The 25,127-nt window shown below is 43.5% G+C and overlaps 1 protein-coding gene across 1 annotated transcript; it reads right to left on the bottom strand.

Moving 5' to 3' along the window:
- Positions 1-23,217: 23,217 nt before the first annotated feature.
- On the bottom strand, positions 23,218-24,876 carry Cavin3 (caveolae associated protein 3). The gene is made up of 2 exons (XM_028858191.2): positions 24,367-24,876; positions 23,218-23,846 (listed from the first exon to the last, which is right to left on the bottom strand). The coding sequence occupies exons 1-2, from the start codon at positions 24,748-24,750 to the stop codon at positions 23,436-23,438; spliced, it is 795 nt and encodes a 264-aa protein (XP_028714024.1). The 5' UTR covers positions 24,751-24,876; the 3' UTR covers positions 23,218-23,435.
- Between the last annotated feature and the right edge of the window lie 251 nt (positions 24,877-25,127).

Below are 25,127 nucleotides of genomic sequence, written 5' to 3'. Positions count from 1 at the left end.
GCATGCCCGCGCCCTCTTTACTGACTGACATTGCTCAAAGGCATTTGTGCCGCTTTTGTACCATGTGCTGTATCCTGTGGATTACTCAGTTGAACCACTCAGAAAAAATTGAAATACTTATAAATATTGTCCTGCAATGTCGCTTGTCATAACCCTACGCGCTCCCATGAGTGTGTGGTACTACTTTCTAGATAGAATAAACCTTTATCTTTCGCCTTTTTTACGAGTTCGGATCTCTAGACGTGGCCCTCAACTCCCACTGGTTGACTTTATTAGGTATATTTATGTGATCTTTCTAGCTTTCACAGACTTTCCCCACCAGGGGCTCTCTCTTTTGCTCGCCACGCTGTAAGTTCTATGATCAAGGACTGAAACATCCATAGCAACTGGCAGACAGAGAGTCTTGGACTCGTCACGATCTCGTACACAGCCATATTACGCATGCGTTGTAAACCCCACACTGTCTGCTACAGCGGGTTTCACAGTCTCTTGGGCAGGTCGTAGTAGACTCTTGATTTGCAACAGTCTTCCTACTTTCTGCTGGGCCCGTCTGCCTCCTTTAGGCAGCACACGCAGCATCCTGTGTCATATTTATAACACCAGCTTTTTGCTCAGTGCCATGGTAGCTCTGTTCTAAATCCATTTAACGTGTTCCCGAGTGACCTGTGTGGTGTCTTTGGCTCTCTGTAGTCTACAGTAGATGCTCCACTCATGGTGTCTTACTCCTTTCTTAAATTACTTTTACTAGCACATCGCAGGAGCAAATGAACGTCTATAGACATAGTTAATGGAAATGCCTATGTACATATAGTAATACAGCCTGAATTCCTTTTGTGCTTACCCTAAAAATCAGTTTGCAAACAGGTCTTGCTATGTTTAACTTCAGCATAGTTATTCTTCTCTGCTTGCTTTGCTAGGGTGGGCTCTGCGGTATCGGTTTCCTGTTTTGCTGCTTTTGCTGTGGGACTATCCTCCCTAGGTAATCCTGTTCTGTATGTGCCAATCATTATCTCGCCAGAGGTAGATAGATATTCTTTTGTGAGCTCTCTCTCTATAAAGATACTTCCATACATTTTGGGGCCTGGGGCGGTTCCTCGATGTAATGTCCTGCTCTGTCGTCGATGACGGTGAAGTGGACTGCGGTCTCAAAATTCTACTTGCCATTTCGTTCGTTTATGTGCCATATGCAGGGCCTCATCAGCCTCTTCATAACTATATATATATGTGCGGTTATGAGTGTACACTGTATAGATAGCCCTAGGAGTTAAATGGGACATTTAGTTCTGATACTGGTTAGATGTTAAACAACTTCCTCGTAGGTCTGAATTTTTTATTAAACCTAAAGGAATGTAGAGTTTACCTATTTGGATGATAAATTAGGTTGTTCGCATGTCGAATTCCATTGAGTGTCGAGGAAAGTAATAAGAATAATCCAACTCTTTGGTCCCATCTAGAACATTTGTTTTGGACGATCTATAACCTGAATTACTTACCCATGGCACTTTTGTGTTGTTTTTTTATTTTTATGGTATTTAGGTTGGAACCTTTGTAATGATTGTTTTATTTATAGAGGTCAAGCTATTTGGTCCTCTGCGTGTTTCTAGTGGAGATTTCAGGCTACCTTGGTTATTAAATAGAGCCGTTCTATGTAGTTCGAGACCACTTTGCAAACCCTGTAACCTTTATAATTGTTTTGTTAGTTTGGTTGTTTAAACAATCATATTGATTGACGATGTAATTGTGTATGTGGCGATATGTGTGTGTGGCGGGCTCTACTAGCTCCCTATGTTGGGAGAGACGTCAAGCGTGAAGTTACCTCTGTACTTGTCCCTCCAGTGAGAGAGGTGACCAGTCAGACACGAACTGTGTATTAGACTCCTCACTCTACTGTGTATGCTCTGGGAAATGGCTCCCTGGTAATTTCGGTATGTTCTAACCAGGCTGGCGCCTTGCAGAGGCTCAGATGAAGTCCATCAACTGCGTAGAGCTCTTATTTTTTCTATGGTGATAGCGCCGAATTTTGTAGATTTGTGTCGAATTGTTCGTTGTGGTTTTGAGGGACTAGGTGTATTTCGTTGTTTCTCGTGTATGTCAAAGACATCCCTTTGCCTAGAGACTTCGATTTGTATGTGGTCCTTAATATACTGTACAAGTATAGCCAACCGAGTAACGGCTGTTTCTCCTCTCTATCACAGTTTTGCAAGGGCCTAATCTAGTTCAAGCCCTTCTTTATTGTTGTTGGCCTTAGGTGCAACTCAGTGATGCTCATAGATTGGACTGATTCGTAGTGACTCTAGTATTCGCTCAAGATAGGGGCCGTTGGGCTTGGATCCAAAAGATAGACTGACGAAATGGGCTATAGGTCATGGATGGATGCAAGCCACACCAAGACTAAGGCTTGCACTACCAGAGGCTTTGATACCGCCTGTAGTGTGAATTCATGGTGGCTGGGTAGGTCTTGCATGATGGGCAGGAGACTGGTCTGTGATTGACCAGGTATTTTGGTGGATAAAGCAGAACAGTCTCATCCTCCCATACCCTATCGCATGGGCACACACCATCCCTCTAGATCTCACGAGCCTAGCCTCTCGCACATTACCTTAGCCCCAGTGCTGTGGATGTAAGGTTTGCATACTAGAGTCATTACACCTTGACCGGCCCTATTTGCCTGGGCCTAGTACTACGCGCACCACATTCCAGTGGTGGGACAAGAGACACGCGCCAAATCACCCACACCCCACAGCACCACGCCCCGAGCCCCTTCAATTCTACCTCTCGTACTACTACTTAGCGCCAAATGATACATGTATCCGAGGGGTTCCTCCAATCTGCTGTCCTTTGCTCCAGCGAATACTCAAGAGTTATGTGCGTGGGGGTGTTCTAGATGGAAGGAGTACCTATAGTGCATCCTGCAATCTCACCGCTGGTCCTCAGTTTGTTTAACGTTGGAAAAGCTTGGCCACATGCGTTTGTCACCATGGTCGAGCGATCGAGTCTAAAAGCTCTTGCTTGCTGAAGAACTAAACTTGGCTCCCGCCAGCTGATGAGCCGGAGCATGCTCCGGAATGGTCCACACGCCAGTTTAATTCCAGCCATCTCTAGTTGGCAGAGGCACGGCCTGGTGTCTCTGTTGAGTTTCCAGGGGGGTGGGGGGAGGATTACCTGTACCTACTATAATTAAGGTTAGATGGATATATTTAAGGTTCTGCAGTGTATGGGTAATAAACTCTAGGTTGAAAGTCAAAGGGACTCCGATGATGATCTATGTTGGGTAATCCTCTAGTGACCTTCCTCATCCCCTCGAACTGTCCCTGGAATTACAGAACGTGATGGTCTAGTACTATTCCCTTGAAACACAGTTAGGATGTTGAGTTAATGAGGGGTGTGCTAGAAGATTGAAGCCTGTGTAACTCATGAATTCTGTTCGAAATACAATAGCCCCTGCTGGTGAAGGCTGGGAATCTAGAAACTAGTGAAAACACGGGCGAACTGTGTCATGACCATAAAAAGGGTCCCTTTGAGAGAGGGCCCTAGCGTGACAAGGGAAGCCGATTGATGTTCAGGCACTCTAACACGAATGGCGCTGACTCTGAGTAGCCACTGTGGCACCTGAGTGTGAAATTCCCTGGTATTAGAACAGGTGGGAGTGGTCTCCAGTGGACTCAGCAGTGGATTCGTCGGACTCGTTGAGATTAAAACAACTGTGTTCGAGAGATGTCACGAGAGTATTCGTGGCAGCAGAGATAGTGTGGGATGTGAGTCAAGAGCGGCCAACGTGCCCAGCTTGAAGTTTGTGCCTCCATGTGACTTGAAGAGGAGCTGCTAAGTGGGGGGTCTAGAGCATTCAGCTTTGGATGGGGGGAGACTAATCCATCCCCATTGAGGCTATTGTTTCGAATCAAGACCTGGCTCTAACTGATACGTCCTATCAAGTGCCTCCTTGCCATTCGTCGCACGGACGTAGAGAGTGGGAAAGCAGTTGTAATGGGAGGCAGACAAGAAACCACGCTTCATGCTCCATGTTTGGGACCGAGAGGAAACGCATTAAGAATCTGGAAGCTGTGGTGTGAGCTGGCTGTTCTCTCTGTTCTGCGACCCTAGTCGGTGAAAGGTTGAGAAAGGGTAGAGAATATCTGAACTAAGGAGGCTCCAGAAACATACAACCGCTGTGTAGACTCTAAAGATCGTCAGCAAGGAACCTCATAAGTGCTACTGTCTACATTCCACAACCCCCGTGGACCTTTATACTTTCCCTTTTTGTAAGTTACCCACATAACAAAATAAAATCTCTTACACCAATCTTCGTCTTTATCTCTACTAATCCTGGGAGTGGCCTCTAATACTTCACCAGAAAGTTTGCAGGTTCCGATATTCCAAGCGCTTCACTCAGCACCAAAGCAGGGCAATACTCTATTGTTAAAAGGAGAATTGACTAGGGTGCCTCAGTCTCTTGGTGATTCTTATCCGTGTGACCGTCGAGTACTAGGTTCTTTTAGGGTTGTGTGACCTTGGATTATGAATTCTTCTGTTCTCAATGATTAATGTGTGATGCTTGGGGAACCGTAAGATTTTCAAAGGATAAATTTTATTGATACTTTCATCTACGTAAAGTCTTCCTTGGAACTTATCATGTCAATTCCATTCCTCTTTTAACCTCAGGAAACACTAATGTCTATTGATTCTTTGGTTTTCTTAGTGTTCTACTACTGTCTGTGTTCGCTCTTTTGATTTTTTGAGACAAATCCTGAATGTCTGAGTAAGTGCTCGGGCTGGATCAGCAGGATTACACTATATAGCCAAATAGATGGTCTCCAATCACACAGTCCTCCTGTTCCAGCCTCCAAGTGCTTGGATTGGCACTGATAGTAGTGTCGTCCCACCCAGTCGCCGACCAGCACATGCGAGAGCTTAAAGTTATTCTACAGCCAAGAAAGCGACAGAGATTCTTGGCGCCCTGGAAAGAGGAACTACTGCAGGAGAGGCACTAAGTGCGACACTCTCATAATTATTATAGCCTCTCTGTAGCACAGTCTCTCACCCACGCATGATATGCCTTGACCAAGACCAAAAATGAGAGTTCATTCCTAGTTAACTTCTGCACACGAACTCCATCCCTCTTATAAAAATTGTACCAACACATAGTACACTGTGAGCCTGGGGCCATTCTTGAAAACATAAATTCCGCTAGGTAAATGTTTCTTTTCCTTCATGGAGCTATAACGAGCATTAATGGAGATTGACAAATTACAACAATAAAACTTGACAACGGTTGCTCTACAAAAATTGTCTTGTATTCTTTGGCTAAGAAGAAAGAGATAAAGCACACTAGTTTGCTAGATACGCACAATCACACGATAATATCGTCTTACCTTCATGAGAATGTTTGAGGAGAGAGAATTTGCGGATCTCTAGAGACCTATTGCGCTACTCAGAGGAGATATAGTGCAAGTATAAGGATAGTGTGAAATGTATCAAATTCCTTCTTTCTCATGCTATGATTCCGATGTGGGAACCGCAAAAGCAGGGATACATACAGTTAGGACAAGTGGTTCACAGCTAGATTCAAACGTTGGTTTGAGCCACGGATCCATTCACCTCATGCCCTTCTTTTTTCTGGCTAATACATTGTCTACGTTCCCTATGGGTAGGTGGTACCATAGGGCAATGAATCCCAAGCAAGACATAATGGTAATTTGCTTTAATGGCTAAGGTTAATAGGGCCAATAAGACGCAGGCCTGCTTCGTCACAGGCGCTGCACCACTATCCAGAAAGATGAAGCCTGTAACTCATGACATTCTGTTCGAAATACAAATGCTTGGAAGAGCTGGGAATCTAGAAACTAGTGAAAACACGGGGAACTGGGCAAGGGAAAGGATTTTCAGATCTATGGTGGACTCTGAGAGCACTGGAAGTGGGGGGGTGGACTCGAGCTTGAGGACAGAATAAACAACTGTGAGAGTGTAAGTGCAGTCACGAGAATGGATTGAGTCAAGAGCACCGCCCAGGCTTGAAGTTGTGCTCACTGTGACTAAAAGGAGATGTAGTGGGTAGCCATTCCAGCTTTGATCTGGAAAATCCAACCCCCATTGAGGCTTCGGCAATGTCACGCCTACAAGGCGGGGCCAAGGGAGCACCGAGAGACAGAAAATCTGGATGGGTCGGCTCGTTCTCTCTGTTCCTGGACCCTAGATGGTGAAGTTGACTGAACAGAGCTCCAGAGAACACCGCTGGACTTCGATACACCTTCCCCAGACCCCGATGACCTACCTTTCCCTTTTTTGTAAGTTACCCACTAAATAAATCTTCCTTTTAACTACCTGGAGTGGCCTTAATAATTTCACCAATAAGGAGGCACCAGCCAACAGGCATTTTTTAAAGAATAATCTCAGTGTATTTTGGACAGGTTTGGTGTTAACATCTTCTGTCACTGATAATTTGAGGAAAAGATATTTCAAAAGATAAATTTTATGATTCAGAAAAAATACATCAATTCCATTTCTCTTTACCTCAGACATGTCTTTGATTTGGTTTGTTTTTGTTTGTTTTTATTTTTGAGACAACATCTGTTCTATAGTCCAGGCTGGATTCAGATTCACTATATAGCCAAAGATGGTCTCAAACTCACACAGTCCTCCTGTCCAGCCTCCCAAGTGCTTGGATGGCAGGTATGAGCCACCACGCCCAGCAAGACACATTTTTGAAAAGAGCTTCTTGGCCCTGGGGAAAGCAAGAGAAAGTCAATCTCATAATTATATACCTGGAAGCCCACTACCAAACAAAACAAGAATTTTCATAACTTTGAAATATGTATGTAATGTGAGGAAATTTTGAAAAATAAATTCAGTATGTTCCTTTCCTCATGGAGCTTAGAGCATAATGGAGATTAGAACAATTACACAAATAAACTTGACAAGTGTTATACAAAAATGTTTCTTTGGCTAAGAGAAAGAGAAAGCCACAAGTTTGAAGAAAATCAAGAATAATACTTAACTCACTGAGAATGTAAAAGAGATTTGCTCTAGAGACTGCTTCAAGAGTTCATATAAGATGTGATGAGATTCTTAACTATGATTGTGGCAACCAAACAGGAAATACAGTTAGGAAATGGTTCACAGCTAGCTTCAACTTGTGAACTACTTGCCTATGGAATACAATTGAGCCTTGGGTATGGAGGCAATGAAGGTAATGTTAATGGAAGCAAAAAAAGCAGGGTGAAGGGTGAATATAGAAAGCTTACATTCAAAAGATTTATTTCTCTCTCTCTCTCTCTTCTCTCTCTCTCTCTTCTCTCTCTCTCTTCTCTCTCTCTCTCTTCTCTCTCTCTGTCTGTGTGTGTGTGTGTGTGTTGTGTGTGTGTTGTTGTGTGTTCTACCTGTTCCTTTGAGGTAAGAACTGTCCCTAAGCCCAAGTGATTGTGTTCTGAGATAGACTGGAAGCCAGCATCCTCAGAGATCTTCCTGTCCCACCCTCTGAAACTGAAGTTACAGGCATTTTCAGGAATGCCTAGCTTGTTATGTAGGTCTGGATCCAAACTGGTCAAAATTGCAGAAGAAGATCTCTTAGTCACTGAGCCATTTCTTGGTCACAACAAGCTTACTTTCTGGGAGATTGCTCTAAGTATGCTACACTGAGTATCAAGAGATTGGTGAATTTATGTGATGGTACAGGGTATTATATAGGCTGTTGCCGTCTTGTCTTGTTTTATTCACTGAAAACTCTGGTCTTTTGGTCTCTGTTTAAATCCAAAGTGTCTGTGCCTGACAAGCCAGTACTTGGGATTCATGCCATCACTGCCGCCTCCTTCCTGTCACCTCTTAATTTAGCTTTAGCTTCCTATGACTAACTCGGGTGCCTGCCGTTTTATTTTCCCTCAAGTGCTGATGTGATGAGGATGAGCCTGCTCAGCTGAACGTAGAATAGCTCCTTTATTAAGGTTCTGTCAGGGAGGGCTGATGACTGCACACACAGGCTCTGAGTATTTGGTTTTTTGTTGTTGTTTTTAATTTCTCAGCACAATCTCGGAGTTCTGGATGTGTGGGTATTAGGAAAATAAAATTTCCAATCTCAGTTCACTACCTCTATGAGTCAGACAAGGCACTCGTGATAAATGAAGCCTCTTCAACTGCCCTTGGACCGCTGCACACGTCAGCATAGAACAGCCTCCACTTTCACCTACTTTGCGCTCATAAGGTTCCACACTCATATTCATGGTTTTTATTACTTGGGGTCTATTTTTCAGTGTGTAGCTTAACATTTTTTAAGATTTACTCTTCACTGTTTATCAGATATGTGCTCATTGCAAACATAACTTGACTGAGAAACTAAGGAAACAGAAGAAGAGAGTATGTGGCTCATCGCTGTTGGCATTTAAGCTAATCTTTTCTCTTATGCATATTTTGATTTTTAAAAGATAGCTGGGATGATACTCTGTAAATGATTTGACTTTCTGGTGTTTTTAACCATTGGATTTTGAGAGTTTGCCACATTTTTAAATTATTTTTAGTCATTTTAGGAGCTCTATGAAATGTCATTTTTGTGGATGTGGTGTTTTTATTTGATATATTGTCTCCTATGCTCATTGCCTGACTACAATAAAAGCTTCCTTGGTTATGCATGTGCCTGTAGATGTTGAGAGAAAGAAGAAACAGTAAAAGCCAAAATGTGTGTTTAAATTGTGTAATTCTTTTTTTTTTTTTTTTTTTTTTTTGGTTTTTCGAGACAGGGTTTCTCTGTGTAGCTTTGCGCCTTTCCTGGAGCTCACTTGGTAGCCAGGCTGGCCTTGAACTCACAGAGATCCGCCTGGCTCTGCCTCCCGAGTGCTGGGATTAAAGGCGTGCGCCACCAATGCCGGCAAATTGTGTAATTCTTAATTTAAGCTTTTTGCTTATGTTTTTTAAACATTTGTTTGGTGTGTGTGTGTGTGTGTGTGTGTGTGTGTGTGTGTGTGTGTGTGTGTGTGTGTGTGTGTGTGTGTGTGTGTGTTTACTCACATACGATGGCAAGAGTCTGAAAGTTTAGAGGACAACTTGCTGGAGTCAGTTCTTTCCTGATGGACCACCATGTGGGTCCAGGGATAGAACTCAAAATCACCAGGCTGGCAGCAAGCACCTCCACCCACTGAACCATCTCATGGTCCTTCTGCTCATACTTCTCTCACAAAAAAATATAAACAGCTTGATTAAGGAATATGCAACTGAGCCAGGTAGAGTGGTGCGTGTCTTTAATGCCAGCATGTCTTTAATGCCAGCATGTCTTAAGAAACAAAAACAGGAGGCTCTCAAATACAACTGTACCATAATCCTGCCTTTTATTTTACTCTTTAAGTATTTTTGTATATGAATGTTTTGCCTCTGTGTGTGTGTGTGTGTGTGTGTGTGTGTGTGTGTGTGTGTGCCACATGCATGCCTAGTGTCCACAGAAGTCACAAGGAGGTATCAGATCCCTAGAACTGGAGTTACAGGCCCTGTAAGCCACTATGTGGGTACTGAGACTTGAACTGGGATCCTGTTAAAAGGTAACTAGTACTCTTAACCATGAGCCATCTCTCCAATTCTAATCCTGTCGCACAGTTTTGTATTGACAACCAGTATTTGAAGTATATATATTTATTTGCAAATTAGAAATAGAGAGCTATTTTCCTTTAAGCCAAAAGGCCTCTGAGTTAGGTTTAGGTAGAGCTTTCCTGTTATCTTTTTACTAAAATTAATGTGTACTTGTCTGTTGAAACCATTAGAAAACTATATAAAATAAAACCTGTGCATATCTTTTCCCATTCTCTTACCAAAGCATTTTCCTATTGCACACTTACATAGTGCACCGTATATTCATACATGCACAAGAATTTTTAGTAGTTTCATTTAATACATCATTCTACACTTGCTTTCAATATTAACAATATATGAACCTTTTAATATATTCAGATTAATTTTATTATGTTGGCTAAAACTTTTTGGCTAGAGAAAGGCATGGTGGTGTACACCTTTAATCCCAGCACAGACAAATGGATCTCTGAGTTTGGGGATAGCTTGGTCTACAGAGAGAGTTCCAAGACAGCCAGAGCTGCAGAAAAAAACACACACACACAAAAACAAAACCCTCCTTGGTTGGAGTGTGCTGACAAATAATCCCCACACACAGTAGGTGAGGGAAAGAAGGATCAGAAGTTCAAGGTCTTGTCAGCTACATATCAAATTCAAGAGCAGGCTATGCTACATGAGACTCTGTCTTTTAAAAAATATCAAAAAGAAAAATTCCCTGGCTAATAATAATAAAAATCATAGTGGTAATTCTTGTCTGTAGAGAGAGGGCTATTTCCATTTCTATCTAATGATTCAACAGCTCACCAAAAATGACATGCGGCTGCTCTGGAATGGCACACAGTTTCTCAGCCCTTTGTAAATATGTCTCATACCCATCATGCAAATATGACTCTGGTTGAGTTTCTACCATCACCTAGAGATTAGCATGCTCCCCATGCCGTGTGTGCTCCTGTAAATTACCAGGTGGCAACATTATCTTCTAGGAAATTTCCCTACTGGATATTTATTTTTTGGTTGTTTGTTTGGGGTGTTTTTGTTTGGGTTTTTGTTTGTTTGTTTGTTTTTGTTTTTGCCCTCTGTTGATGTTGCTTTCAACCTCTCTCTGATTTCATTGTATGTTTTTGAACATCAGCTACTTGAGATCCACACAATATTCTGCCAATTTCAAACGCAAAGTTTATCAAATCAGATTATAATTCCTACTTCATGTAAAATGTCTCTATACACACCACAACCTTAAAATGGAGAGGACCTGAAATGATGAGGATGCCTTGTCTAGCAAAAGGAATGGAGAGAAGTCATGTCCAAATGTGAAAGCTGCTGTAGTAGAAATTGGTATGTTCTTCAAATTCCCTGGCCATCTGTAAAAGAAAAGCAAATAAAGAAAGAGAGACAAGAAGAAAGGAGAGAAAGGAAGAAAGGGAGGGGCAGAGGGAAGGAGGGTGGTGCTGGAAATAGGCTAAAACATTGGCACTATAGACACATAACTCTACTGCTGTAAACTGATGTTTTTTAACTGAAATATTCTTCTTGAAATTAGTATGTTTGATGTTTCAATCTGCTCATGAAGGAAAGGGATGTCACCCATAAGTGGGAGTTGACCCTGAAAGTGTGTACAGCATTTTCAAGACATGTTTGCTTGAACAGATATTGTTCTAGTCTCATTTCCATGGTTGTGATAAAGTATCTTGACAAAAAGCAACTGAGGAGAGGAAGGATTTATTGTGCTTACAGTTCCATATTACAGTCTGTGATAGTCGGGAAGTCAAGGTAGGAGCCTAACGCAAGGCACACCACATCCACAGTCAAGAACAAAGAGAGACAAATGCTCCCATGCTGCCTGCTTGCAGGCTTATGCTCAGCTAGCTTTCTTGACTCTTAATATAGTTCAGAGTCCAGCCCACGTAATGGTACCACCAATAATCAATGTATGTCTTCTCATCTCAATCAACAACCAAGACAACTTCACTCAAACATACCCATGGGCCAACTTGATCTACATGATTTTTCTAAGATTTATTTATTTTTATGAATATGAATATTTTGCTTGCATATGTGCATGAACACCACTTGCATGCCTGGTGCTCACAGAGGACAGAAGAGGGCATCAGATCCCCTGGAACTGGAGTTACAGATGGTTGTGAGCCACTGTGTGGGTGCTGGGAATCGAACCCAGATCCAGCACTCTTGACCTCTGAACCACCTCTAGCCAGTTTTTCATTAAGACTCTCTTGCCAGGTGACTCTAGGCTGTGTTGAATTGACAGTTAAGAGTAACCAGCACAGAGCCTCCATGGAAATTGTCAAAAATACTTAATTTGGAACATGAAAGTTTCATTCATAAATATAAGAAATTTCTTTTTGAAACTTCTTGTTGAAGAATGTGTTTTGACCATAATAAATGTGTGATTCATATGTGTGAGGAATCGAGAAAGTGTAAATCTTATCAGTTTCTGACTAAATGTGTGATTTGTCTGTGAAAAAAAAATAGTTTGAGTTACTAGTTATGTTATTCCATACAATCAAAGTGGGCCAAAGTAATAAAAATGGATTTCATTCAAGAAAAGTAAAATACCATCTCTAATTCAGTCATGTCTGCAACCTTAACCTTGTTTTCAGAATGGTTTTCCCATCAATCTTCTCCCGTTATAGGGACCTCGAAAGCATCAATCAAGCAACATGTCAAGAAGAAAAAGAAAATAAAAAAGAAACTTGAAACATACCCAAACAACTGTTGTTTGTCCCATACATAGACTACTGCAGGAAATAAGGATGGAGGGAGGCTTCTAGGCTATCAAAAAACCCTGCCTCAGCAAGCTGCTCCAAAATCAAGAAAGCAAGAGAATCTGTCACAACTTGTATTTTAGAAAAATTCCTATCTGACATGTCCTGCATTGATTTGTATAATTTTAACTTACTGATACCTCTTATACTAATTGTTCTTGTACCCACAATTATACCAGCAAAACTATGTAACTTAGAGATGTAATGTTTATCAATGTATATATTCCCTTATGAGAGGGTTAAAATTAAAATGGAAGTCAGGCACAGTGGTACATGCCTGTAATTGCAGTATGTGTGAGACTGAGACAGGAAGATGACAACCTACAGGCCAGCCTGAGCCACAGAGTGAGTATCAGGCTAACCAGGGCTACATAAAAAAGCTCTATCTCAAAAGGAAGAAAGAAAGAAAGGGAGAGAGAGAGAGAGAGAGAGAGAGAGAGAGAGAGAGAGAGAGAGAAGGGAGAGAAAGAGAAAGGACTATAGATGTATATCACCAGGTCCAGCTAAGAACCAGCATATCTTAATCCATATAAATAGTTAATTGTTATTCTCTTATAGTTGAAATAAGTGAAATACCTTAAATTTTCCAAATTTCATTTTTACTTATTTTTTTATTTTATTTTATTTTATTTTGGTTTTTCGAGACAGGGTTTCTCTGTGTAGTTTTGCACCTTTCCTGGAACTCATTTTGTAGACCAGGCTGGCCTCCAAAGTGCTGGGATTAAAGGCATGCACCACCACCGCCCGGCTCCAAATTTCATTTTTATTTAAAAAAAATTAAAACAGGCGGCTGGAGAGGTGGCTCAGTGGTTATGGAACACTGGCTGCTCTTCCAAAAAGACCTGTACTCACATGGTGGCTCACAACTGTCTGTAACTCCAGGCAACCACGTGAAACAAAGTCATACATGCAGCCAAAACACCCACACACATAAAATAAAATAATAATAATAATAATAATAAATAATTTTAATTGAAACATCTTGATATTTGGAGCAACAAAGTTTAAATGAATAGATCTGAAGATACTGTGCTGCACAAACTTGTTCACTTAAATTTTCAGAAATGTGATTTTGTTCATCTAACCATTTTGTATTATTGTAATTTAGTAGTCTAGAAATTAAAAAAACGTTCTTAAATGATTTGGGGGAATTTATGAAATATAACACTGAGGCATATGTGTATGCATATTCACACATAACTACGTAGAATATGTGTGTATGTTAAAATGTTAAAAGGTCGTCCAAGAAACTATCATTCAATGAAGTTAATATCAGAATCTTTTACTACTTCTCTGTCTTCCTGTGTGTATATGCATGTGCTTATATGTGTGTGTATGTAACTAAAGTGAGCAGTTTTAAGTGTGAGCCAGAGAGTAAGTCTGTGTTTTAACCTCTCTCTTCCAGAACTGTCGGAGATGAGAGTTTTAGGCAAGACTTTGTATATGTCTCCTGGTACCTGATCAACTTTGTGAGAACTCTGTATGAGGAACTCTTGCTTAGTGGCCCTGGTGTTCTTCCAGATGGGTCATATTTTCAGAACCTCTCTGTTTAGATGGCGCTGAACTGTTTGCATGTGGTGCCTATAAAATCTATTTTAAATTTCTCAAACTGTGTGGGGAGGAGAAATGTTGCTCATTTTTTATTTATTATGCTCATTTATTATGCTGTGCTGCATATTTGCTCATAGAGGGCAAGTTTGTATTATTGTAGCTTGACTAGTCCCTCTTATGACCCAAAATGTATATTCTTATAATGTACTTGGATAAAAGAACATTTATTTTAATGATCTGCCATTCATCATAAAGAAGCAATAAATGTTTGAAGGGACAGACAAGTTTAAATTGGTTTGGAGGGGTGGAGAGATGGTTCTGCTGTGAAGAGGGCATACTGTCCTTGCAGAGAATCTAAGTTCATTTCCCACCACCAGAAACAAAGGCTCACAACCACCTGTAAGTCCAGTTCCGGGGATTCAATGCCTGGCCTCAGCAGGCAGCTGCATACATATGCACATAGACCCATACACACACATATACATGTGATTTAAAATAAAAATAGCCACGGTGGTGGCACATACCTTTAATCCCAGCCCTCAGAAGGCAGAGGCACGTGGATCTCTGTGAGTTCAAGGCCAGCCTGGTCTACATAGTGAGTTCCAAGACAGCCAGAGCTACATAGCAAGACGCTGTCTTAAAATGTATATGAAATCTTTTTAACAAAATGAACTGAACATTATACAATGTTCAAATGTATAGAGTTATCACATGGGTGTTCTTGGGTCCCAGCCCACTTCCTGCTGTCTTACTTGGTCCCACCTGCCCATATGCATGCAGTTCTGATCTGACTGGTAGATGTCATTGCTTCAGCATGGTCCAGCTCTCGGTGCCATAGGCCAACCAATGCACCTCCAGCAGGGTCAAGTTCAAAGGGCTTCAGAAGCTGCACCAGTTCTACCAAATGTGCCTGAGGGACCATCACAACAAGAATGGCTTAAAGTGCCACCACACATGTCTGAATCATATCAAAGACAACTGCTGGCTTCAAAAAAATCCGCTGTCGTCTATGGATTTTTTCTGGAGGAAAAATGACTTTCTAGAACTCCTCAGGAGATGCATTGGCACTAAGAGAGTCCACAACAACATTGTCTACAGTGAATACATCACCCAGTGAAAGCATGTCTATAAAATAAAAACCTACTTGGGGTTATTTTTAAAAGAAAAGGAAAGAAATACCAGAGAACTTTTTGGAGGAGGAAGACAGAGGGAGGCAGAGGAAGAAGGGCTAGATTCAATTTCCACAAACCATGGGCACTTTGGTCTGCATTAAACTCCAGCCTGTTTGTGTTTATTTCATTTACTTCCTCTCTCTCTCTCTCTCTCTCTCTCTCTCTCTCTCTCTCTCTCTCTCTCTCTCTCTCTCTCTCTCCCCCCTGCCAGCATATAAACTCTGCCCTGCATGGAGAAGTCAGAGGGCAATTCTTAAGGGCCGGTTCTCTCCTGCCACCTTGTGGGATATAGGGCTCAAAGTCAAGTATTAGGGCCTGCACAAGTGCCTCTACCCACGAAGGGTCCCAACCTTCCTAATACTAGGACCCTTTAATACAGTTCCTCATGTTGTGGTGACCTCCAACCATAAAATCATTTTGTTGCTACTTCATAACTGTAATTTTGCTACTGTGATGAGTTGAAATGCAAATATTTGTGTTTCTCGTGGTTTTAGGTGACCCCCTGTGAAAGGGTCATTAGACCTTCAAAGGGGTCACAACCATACAGGTTGAGAATCACTGCACTAAGCCCTCCCACCAGTCCATGAAAAACAATTTTAACTATATTTTTACAACTGTGTTAATATATATTAATAGTGTTAGTTATGATACAATCCTTGAAGAAAGTATTCATTGCTTTCTTCTGACTTAAAAAAATAAATAAAATATTTTTCCAGGCATGATAGTACAAACTTTCAACCTTAGCACACAGGAGACACAGGCAGGTAGATCTTTATGAGTTCCAGGTCAGCCTACATAGCAAGTTCTAGACCAGCCAAAGCTGTATAGTTGGATTTTGTTTCAAAAAATAAATAAATCAGCATACATTTTCATGGCCTTTAAAATGGTCGAAGATCCTACATACAGTGCCCACGTGCTCACATGCTTTAGTTGTCCCAGAGAGATACCAACAGAACCAATTAAAAGGAGCACTAAACAGAGTGGGCTCCTAAGGCCAAGTTCTTGATCATCCTTATACTCCTGGGGCCTCCCCAGGAGACATTCTTTTTTTTTTTTTTTTTTTTTTTTTTTTGGTTTTTCGAGACAGGGTTTCTTTGTGTAGCTTTGCGCCTTTCCTGGAACTCACTTGGTAGCCCAGGCTGGCCTCGAACTCACAGAGATCCACCTGCCTCTGCCTCCCGAGTGCTGGGATTAAAGGCGTGTGCCATCACCACCCGGCTCCCAGGAGACATTCTTATGGCCTGCTGCCACCCAGTTCCAAGCACTGTGCTAAGGATTCAGAGGTGAGTTAAGGAGTCCCCTACCCTGCACTGTGAGTTCTACTGTCACTGGGCCTACATCTATTAGAACATTTTCAGTTACAGGGCAAAAACATAAAAATACTAAATCAGGAGCCAGGCTTAGTGGCTCATGGTTATAACCCCAAGTATTCAGGAGACTGAGCCGGGAGGATCACAAGTTCAAGGCCAGTCTGAACAACTTAGTGAGACTGTGTTTTTGGTTTTGTTTTGAGGTTTGTTTATTTATTTTATTTTGTGTGTGAGTGTTTTGCTTACATGTATGTATATGCACCACATGTGTGGTTGGTACTCAGGGAGCTCAGAAGAGGGCACTGGATCCCCTGTAACTGGAGTTAGAGATGGTTGTAAACCATCATGTGGGTGCTGTAAATTGAACTCAAGTCCTCTGCAATAACAATAAATGCTCCTGACAACTGAACATCTCTCCAGCTCTTGAGACTGTTTTAAAATGAAAAAGAGATACAGCCCAGTGATAAAATGCTTGCCTAGCATATGTAAGGCCTGCTTTTGATCCCCAGTATAAAAGCAATAAAACAAAACAGAAAACTGAGGTTAAACAAAAAGCATATTGTTTAATGAATGAAAATGTCCACAGTATAAGCCAGTTTCCTACATGAGTAAATTTAACCACCAAGCATTCATAACAAAATAAGGAACTTGAAGCATACATGTGCCTGGCCAGGTTCTGATTGTTTCCTGTGTGTCCACTCACTCAACTCACAGCAGATCTTCACGGTAAATAGCATGATTAGCTCTACTCTGCTAACTGGTCTCTGTTCCTTGGCTTCCTATGTAAGTATTCTTCTCAGATTCTTAGATTTATTTATGAGGTAAAATGTCACAAGAGTTCATAAAATAAAAAATCTGCAAGACTCAGGGAATAATTGGATGTGGGGTTCTGGTCAGTATGTGAGTGAAGTTATCTTCTGGTTGTGACACTCAGGGTTGGAAATTCTCGGCTGTTTAGTAGAATGAGTTTCTGTACAGGATAGACCTGCCACATCAGTGGGACTCTCATGGTCATTCTAGATTACTTGAAACGAACTTCTGACTTACTTGAGACATTTATGTAAGTAAAAAGAAGTGCCAAGACCCACACAGCTTGGGATCCAGAACCCTGACTAGGCGCAGTGAATGAAGAAGGGACAGACACAGGAAGGAAAAACAGACATGCACACAGGCACATATATAGTGAACCTGGGATCTAATGGGGTGCTCTACCTGATACCTCCCACCCAGGAACCCCAGTGTGTCTATTACATTCAGCACAGGGAGGGTTGGCTAGCCTGGGGAGGAGTTCTCTGTAGGTAAGCAGTCTCAGGCGGTAAACATCTTGGAGCAGGAAGCTGCACTTGCCACACTAATCATTGTCCATGACCACTCATGTGCAGATTCCCTACTCATATTCCCAAGGAAAGCTTTGGCATTCCTCTTGATCCAGGGCCATATGGGTAACAGCTTTGTCAGTTTGGCCTTGGAGTCCTTGATGAGGTTGTGCCCATGAGTCAAACATTCACTCAGGACCTTCACTCACTTAGGGCGCCCCCTACTTCCTACAAAGAAGTAATGCAACAAGAGTCAGCAACTAGAAGAGGAAATCGGCCTGAATACTGTTGGAGGGTTCAGAGGCTTCCCCTATAACTGCCGCCCCTGCTGGGACAGAGCACTTAACTCCAAACTGTATTACAAGGTGGGCATGGTGGCACTCAGGAGGCTAAGCAGGAGAACTGAGAATTCAAGGCCAGCCTGGACTACATAGTGAAATCCTGTCTCTCAAAGACAACAACTTCTGTTACAAAAGATGGTGTCATGTGAATTCCATAAAGGCAGCATCCTTTTCAGGTGGGAGGCACTTTGAGACAGGATCTTGTAGCTCCTAATGTCTTCCAACTCACAGTGATATTCGCACTTTAGCCTCCCAAGAAACCACAAATATCAAAAGAACAGTGTTTTTCCAGTAATAGGAACTGAATCTAGCACTTCATGCTAAGCAAATGCTCTACCACTATGCTATTCCCCAGACTCAATTGAACAGTCTTTTTTTAATTCTCATAACAGACCTGGTAAAGAAAATTGGCAACATGAAGCCCAGATGTTGTAAGTGTAAAAGCCATGCTTCCATGGCATCTTGCCAACTACCTGTTTAAAACAGATTTCATAAAGTAAGATAATTCACAGGGAAAAGGTCAAGACTTGAAAGAAGACAACATAAGAACAAATAATGCCTGGGCTCAAGAAGAGATTGAGGAAATCCTAAATGAGTCAACCTTTTGTACCCTGTTACGGTGAGTCTCCTCCAGCATATCCCTGAAGGAGAAGCAACTGCCACACCTGGAAATCATGGGGATAGCTTTTGATCTCAGGATGAAGAAAATGCTTTAGTCCGTGTCCTCGTTTGCTTCCTATTGCTGTGGCAAACACTGTAACCCTAGGGAGGGAAGGGTTTATTATATTACAGCTTGTAGTCCATCATATTGAACAACCCAGGACTAATTACCCAGGAGTGACATTGCCCATGGTGGCATAGGTTCTTCCACCTCAATCACTAATCAAGAAAGTGACCCCGTTGACTTGCCTATAGGCCTACTCAATTGAGGTTCTCTCTTCCTAAATTGAAGTTCTCTACCTGTGTCAGGTTGACAAAAAAAACTGACCATCACTGTCAGTTACAATATCTAAAAATAGAGTTGCCTGGGAAAATAGTAAGTTCATGGACCCTGGACTGTTTCAAATGCAGACCAGCTAAGAATAGACAAGATTGAACAAGACACTGTAGTAGACTCACTGGCTTTGAGGGGTCTTCAGGGCTGAAGTTATGTGTCCTCCACTTCCAACAACAGAAAACCCAACGAATTTCCTGTACTTACCCAGAGGAGAAATTCCCTATTATGAATGCATGTGTTCTTTATTGCTGGAGGAGACATGTCATGTCAGAAAACAGGTTCAGTAACCTTGCTTATCTTCACACTCTCTAAGATCTGGCTGGCTTCCCCTGTAGACTTTGTGTCAGGATGAGGAACGTTCTCTCTGGCTGAATTGTTCCCCTTACTCAGCAGTTAGATTTTGTAGGGAAATTAATGAATCGAGCACTCAAGTTAATCAATCTTTTTTGAGTTTTGCTATTTCAGAACAGCCAAATCCTGCTGGATCAACGAATAAATTTCCATTTCTGGCTCAAAGAGCTGGGAACCAACCTCTGAAATTTAGTGATCCATCAGTGTACCGTCCACCTACTTAAAGCAGCCACGTTTGTGCTGCACTATCAGACAGCTGGTGCTCTCTGTGTCTCCTTGTGCTTGAATTCATAATCACATTAACAATTACTATAGCTGTGACAATTGAGAAGATAATGTAACCAAGAGGGCTATTAGGAAACAGAACTAATTTTGTTTCAACTTGATCCAATTGCTTGCTACTGTAGACCAATTAGGAAGGAATACAAGGTAACATTCCACCTTCTCTTGGAAGTTTACCCAGTCTTTCTAGAAGAAGTTAAGGACCTAGATATTTTATGTGTGAAATTTTCCTTTTGTTTATGGGTGGAAAGAGGGAAATCAGGTGGATTCCTAGGGACTTGAAAAGACAAGACTTTGTTTTTCCTTAGAGATAGAAAGCCCACCCTGCTTATCCGGGGCCCTTTGAGCTGGCCGACTCTTGAAAGCAGTAGCAGCTATGAAGTCAGGGTGGCTTGAGTACTAAGGTTTCGGAGCCTGCAGGAGGAGCCTCTGCTTTCCCCATTTGAAAGGACCCAGATCCACAAAGCCGGGTCTACCAGCTGCCCCATCTTTGGAAAATCAAATCAAGCTGAGAGAGAATGGGGCGTGGGGGTTGGATGAAGCACCAACTAGGACACGGGCACCCCAATAGTGACACCATGTGGTCAAAAGGAGTACCAGCAACACACAACCAAGAGTAGAGCAGTAGTCATTAGGGCAAAGTTGTCACAGTTGTGTAGAGAGGGACAAAGTAGCAACCACAACCACTATCAGGCCACTAGAGAGTTGAGGGCTGGGCTAGTGGTGCTTTGAGAGCAAGGAAGAGAGACATCTGGCCCTGAAACAGGTGTGCAGGAGGTGAGACTGAGAGCATGTGACTCTATGACAACACAGGCTCAGTATCCCTCATGAGAAAGGCTCAGAAGCAGAAGTCTTCTGGAGATCACAATCTTCCCAGATTCTGGAATAAAGCACTTGCACTTATATACAATAAGAGCTCTTGGGGCTGGACCCTGGGCCCAAATATGTATGTGGTCTTGCACTTTATATACATAGCCTGAAGGTAATTTTTATATAAGACATTTAGTGCACATGTACTCCCATACTGACCTGTCACGTGAGGTTGAGTATGAAATTTTCCACTTGTGGCATCATTTCAGTCCTCAGATTTGGGGACTTTTCAGATTTCAGAGGTTTGAACCAGAGACATTCAGCCTATTGTAGCATGAAGACACACAGCCACAGACAGAAGGCTTTAGGTAAAGGACCAAAAGCTTTAGCTTTATTGTGAAGGCGATAAGAGACACTGAGGGTGTGAACCAGGAGTCTGATGTGGTCAGACTGGCAGTCTAACCCTGGTCAGGAGAAAGAAAGGCCTCAAAAGGCCACAGAGAAGAGCTTTAAAAGGGAGTCACACTGTTGATGTCAAGTCCATGATAACTGTTTCCTTGTGGGAGGGAATGACAGAATCATCTAACCAACCAGAAAGCTCAAGTTTCTATGCAAATGATGGTGCCATTCATTAGTAAAGAGAACTCAGGAGATGGAGATTCTGAACTATACTCAGCAGGGCCTGCCACAAAGTAGGTACTCAATAAATGACTGTTGATGTAGAATGGAAATTAATCAAAAGTTATAAAAGAATATAGGGGCTGAGGAGATGGCTCAGCAGTTGAAGGCATTTGTGACTCTTGCAGAGGACCTGGGTTCAGTTCCCAGTGCCCACATGGTGCTTACAACCATCTGTAACTCCAGTTTCAGGGGATCCAATGCCCTCTTCTGGTTTCTATGGGCACCAGTCATACATGTGGTGCACATACATACATGCAGACAAAAATACATAAAATGAACCTTAAAAATGTTTCAAGACAGAGAGCCAAGGATGGCCCAGTGGGTAAGAATGTATGCTACTAAGCCTGATGACCTGAATTCGATTCCCACAGTGGAAGAAGAGGCAACTATTAAAAAGTGTTCTTTAACCTCCACACATGTGTAGTCATGTGATACATGTGTTTGCTTCTTTTTTTTTTTTAATATGATAGAAACAAACTTGCAGAGTCACTTGGCAACTTCTGTCACATAGATGACATAAGAGAACATGTTGTCCCTCATTCACTTGCACATCATCTGTGTGTGCCATCTGATCCAGAAGTACCCACTGGTGTCTCAGCCAGTCCTCAGATCTAGTCACAGCACCCACAGCAACTTCACCAGATGTGTAGACCAGCTGCAATCTGTATCCCCAGAAGACATCATGAGCAAACTACTGTACTTCTGCCCTTCCTGGCCATGTAGTAAGAAGCTTGGGCTACTTCAAGCAGCTGGGCTTCCACACAGCGCATTTCCTTAAAAGGTAGTAGATAACCCTCCCCGTGATGTGCCCACTGGTATTATGACCGGGCTTGTGCTAGATATGGAATTGTCCACAAAATTGTTGTGAACATTTGAATATGCCAGAATATTTCAAAGTCCATGGAAACTGACATGATATATATATACCTTCTAAGATGAATTAACACTGTAGTTATTTATTCTATTATGCATAAGTATAAAATTAACTCCTCATGCTATAGTGCTGAAATAATTTGTTTTTAAATTTTTTTAATGGGGGCTAGGGAGACAGTTTTTGGCCTGAAGTGAGGCAGATTACAGCAGCAGGCATATCTGGCTGAGGCTGTTTACCTCGTAGCAGCCAGGAAACAGGCAATAAAGCATCCATCTTCTGGGGATCCATCTTCACCCAGTGACCTATCTCCAACTAAGCCTCACCTCCTACTTTTCACCTTCTCCCAATAACGATGACATACTATGGATTCATCAAGGACTTAATCCATTTATTAACCCATTCTTAGACACACACACACACACACACACACACACACACACACACACACACACGAGCTTGCAACCAAGCTCTCAGCAATGGGACATTTCTGGATTCAAATCCTAACAAAAATCTAAAAATATCTAGATCCTATTTATTTTATTTTATTATTTTATGCATTGACATGAAGACTATGAATGTTGTTGTATTTATTTCACTTACGAAGTCAGCTCATCACGCCGTCTCTTTGTTTGTAAGAGATGCTCAATTCTAAGTGGCCTAGACTAAACCTATGAGGTTACTCATTTGTTTTTTAAAACAATGAGTGGCTTGTGTGTTTTGTTTTTGGCAGGAGAACGTAAGTAGACCAAGGGCTACTTTTGAATTGCTTTTCAACTGCGCCTCACCCCAATGGTCTGGGTTGTATGTGGCTGCTGTGAGAGACCTCGGAGTGAGCCTCAGACACCGGAAGCAGGAAGACTAGAAACAAGCCTGACTAAAGAACCCTGTAAAACTCAACTTTTAAGGGATGATAGAAGTCAAAGAGTAAATGGGAAAGCACTGGGTGACATTTAATTGGGCATTTTCATCAAAAAACTGCACAGCACCCCACCTTCCCAAAACTTCGCTTACATGTATGTCCCCACAGGGAAAGTGTTTAAGCAGTAAGTGGCCAAGAGGGTACTTCTCCGTGCCAGTGGAGGAGACCCGGGATTCAGTGAAAAGTGAGAACCGTTTGCCATTTAACCCATTCCAGGCTCCATCATGCTTACCCCTCCCACTGCCTTCCCCACCCCACACCCGTCCTCGCCCTTTCACATGGAGTCGGGGTTAGATGAAATTACTTTTATTGCTGGTGAGCCTACATTAGGCTGAATGCTCCTCTTTCAGAGGACACAGGGTACCAGACTGAAAGGCCGGGAAGGGAGGATCGCAACTGGGCGGTGGATGCAGGATTTTCTCCTTATTTGGGTGTAAGTGCTGCACGCTTTAAGGATTTATTTTTGGGACAAGGCATAAGCACCGAGTGGGGCAGGCAGCTCCAGTGATCAGGCTGCACTCTCTATTTGAAGCACAGGCCTCCCGGGATCTTCCTTGGTAGCCTGAGGAGGTTCTGGCTCCAGGGCAGACTCCAGTGAGGACTCCAGCACAGCCGGCTGAGCTGCAGGCTGGCCATCTGGTGGGCCTTCCGAGCTCCGGACAGGCCCCAGACGTGGCGGCTTGACTGGTGTGGATTGTGCAGCTTCAGGGCCTTTACGACTGGAAAGAGCCCTTCTTAGGCTTTGTACCTTCTGCAAGCCTGTGCGTCGCAGCCGCTGAGCCCGGGACTCCACCGGCTCCTCGTCGGAACTCTCTTCAATTTGATCCTCTGGTTGCTCTGGGCCCAGCACGGACTGGTCCTCTGGGCCCAAGAGCTCTGGTGCTTTCTGGAAGGCGCGGGCTGGGATTTCAGTCTCCTCCTGAATGTGACGACACAGCTTTGATTCTGGCGGGCATTTAGCCAGGACCAGCCTGAAACTCTCCCCGCGGTTACACCAAAGGAAGCTACTCCACCCTTTGCCTCTGCACGGGGAATTGGAGCCAAATGAGAGGAATGGGAAGATGGGACCCGGAGGAGAAGAGGGATGAGCAGGGAGGGGGAGAGTGGGCTGTGCAAGTCTGCAAAGGAGATGAAACCCTGTAAGGTGTGAAACAAGACAACAGCTGTATGGGCGCTTGGAGGAGGCACAGAAACGCCACAACCGTTATTTTCATGTGTTGGGACTGAGCAAATCTGCGAACTGACCTGAGCTATAGCAGGGAAGGCGTGGATTGGTCAGGCTGGGAGTGAGAGAGGGATAAGGCCCCGCTGTGGGAAGTGAGAAGTGGGTGCGGCTCTGAGAGTTTGTTCCACAACTGAGATGGTGGACGGGTGGAAGACGGAGAACCCCTATGTGGTGGCCTAGAGGCGGGGATTAAGGGGTGCCTAAGGTCACTGACCTTGAAGAGCAGGACGTGCAGCTTTCCGCGCGCCACCAGCAGCCCGTGGTTGGCCTCCAGCCGCTGCACCTGAGCTGCACGGCGCAGCGCCCGCTCCTGGGCTGCATCCGCGTGAGAGCCCACGCGCTCCGCCTTGGCCAGCAGCTGCGCCAGTGTGTTGCTGGTGGTGTCGTGGCTGCGACTCAACGCGCCCAGGCCGCTCTGGATGCGGCGCACCGAGCCCGCCAGGCCGCCCTGCCTCTCAGCCAGGCCACCCTGACGCTCCCGCAGCGCCTCCAGCATGGTGGCCAGCTTTTCCAGCAAGGTCACCACGGTGACGGCGTGCACCGGACCCCCGGCCGGCGCCCCGGGCACAGGCCCCGACTCCAGCGCGCTCTCCCCCATGATCTCTGACAACCCTGTTTGCTCTCCCTGCGGCCCACGGCTGCGATCTGGGCTAGGGCCGCCTTTCTCCGCCTCCTCCCCAGCTCAGGCCGTGACTCAGCCGGGCGGAGTTGGCATCTCCCCTGGTGGGAGAAGGAGGAGGCCGAGCAGGGGGCGGGATGTCCGAAGGGGGCTTTTTTTGAGGGCTCCGCCCAGGGATCTACCGGGGAAGCAGGCTGGCCCAGAGGTACCCCCTCAAGCCCCCTTTTCCCCCATGAGTTTGAGCTCTACATTTGCCTATCTCCCTGGTGGGCCTCTTTTTAGGCTTATGCTCTGCCACAGCAAAGGGCGAGCTACTGAGATTTTCATCCGTGTTTCGTGTGATCAAAGAAAGGTTG

This window comes from Peromyscus leucopus, chromosome 1, assembly GCF_004664715.2.
Source record: "Peromyscus leucopus breed LL Stock chromosome 1, UCI_PerLeu_2.1, whole genome shotgun sequence".
NCBI lineage: Eukaryota > Metazoa > Chordata > Mammalia > Rodentia > Cricetidae > Peromyscus > Peromyscus leucopus.
Note: the sequence above shows the minus strand (reverse complement) of the source record. Positions and strands in the feature narration are given on the sequence as shown.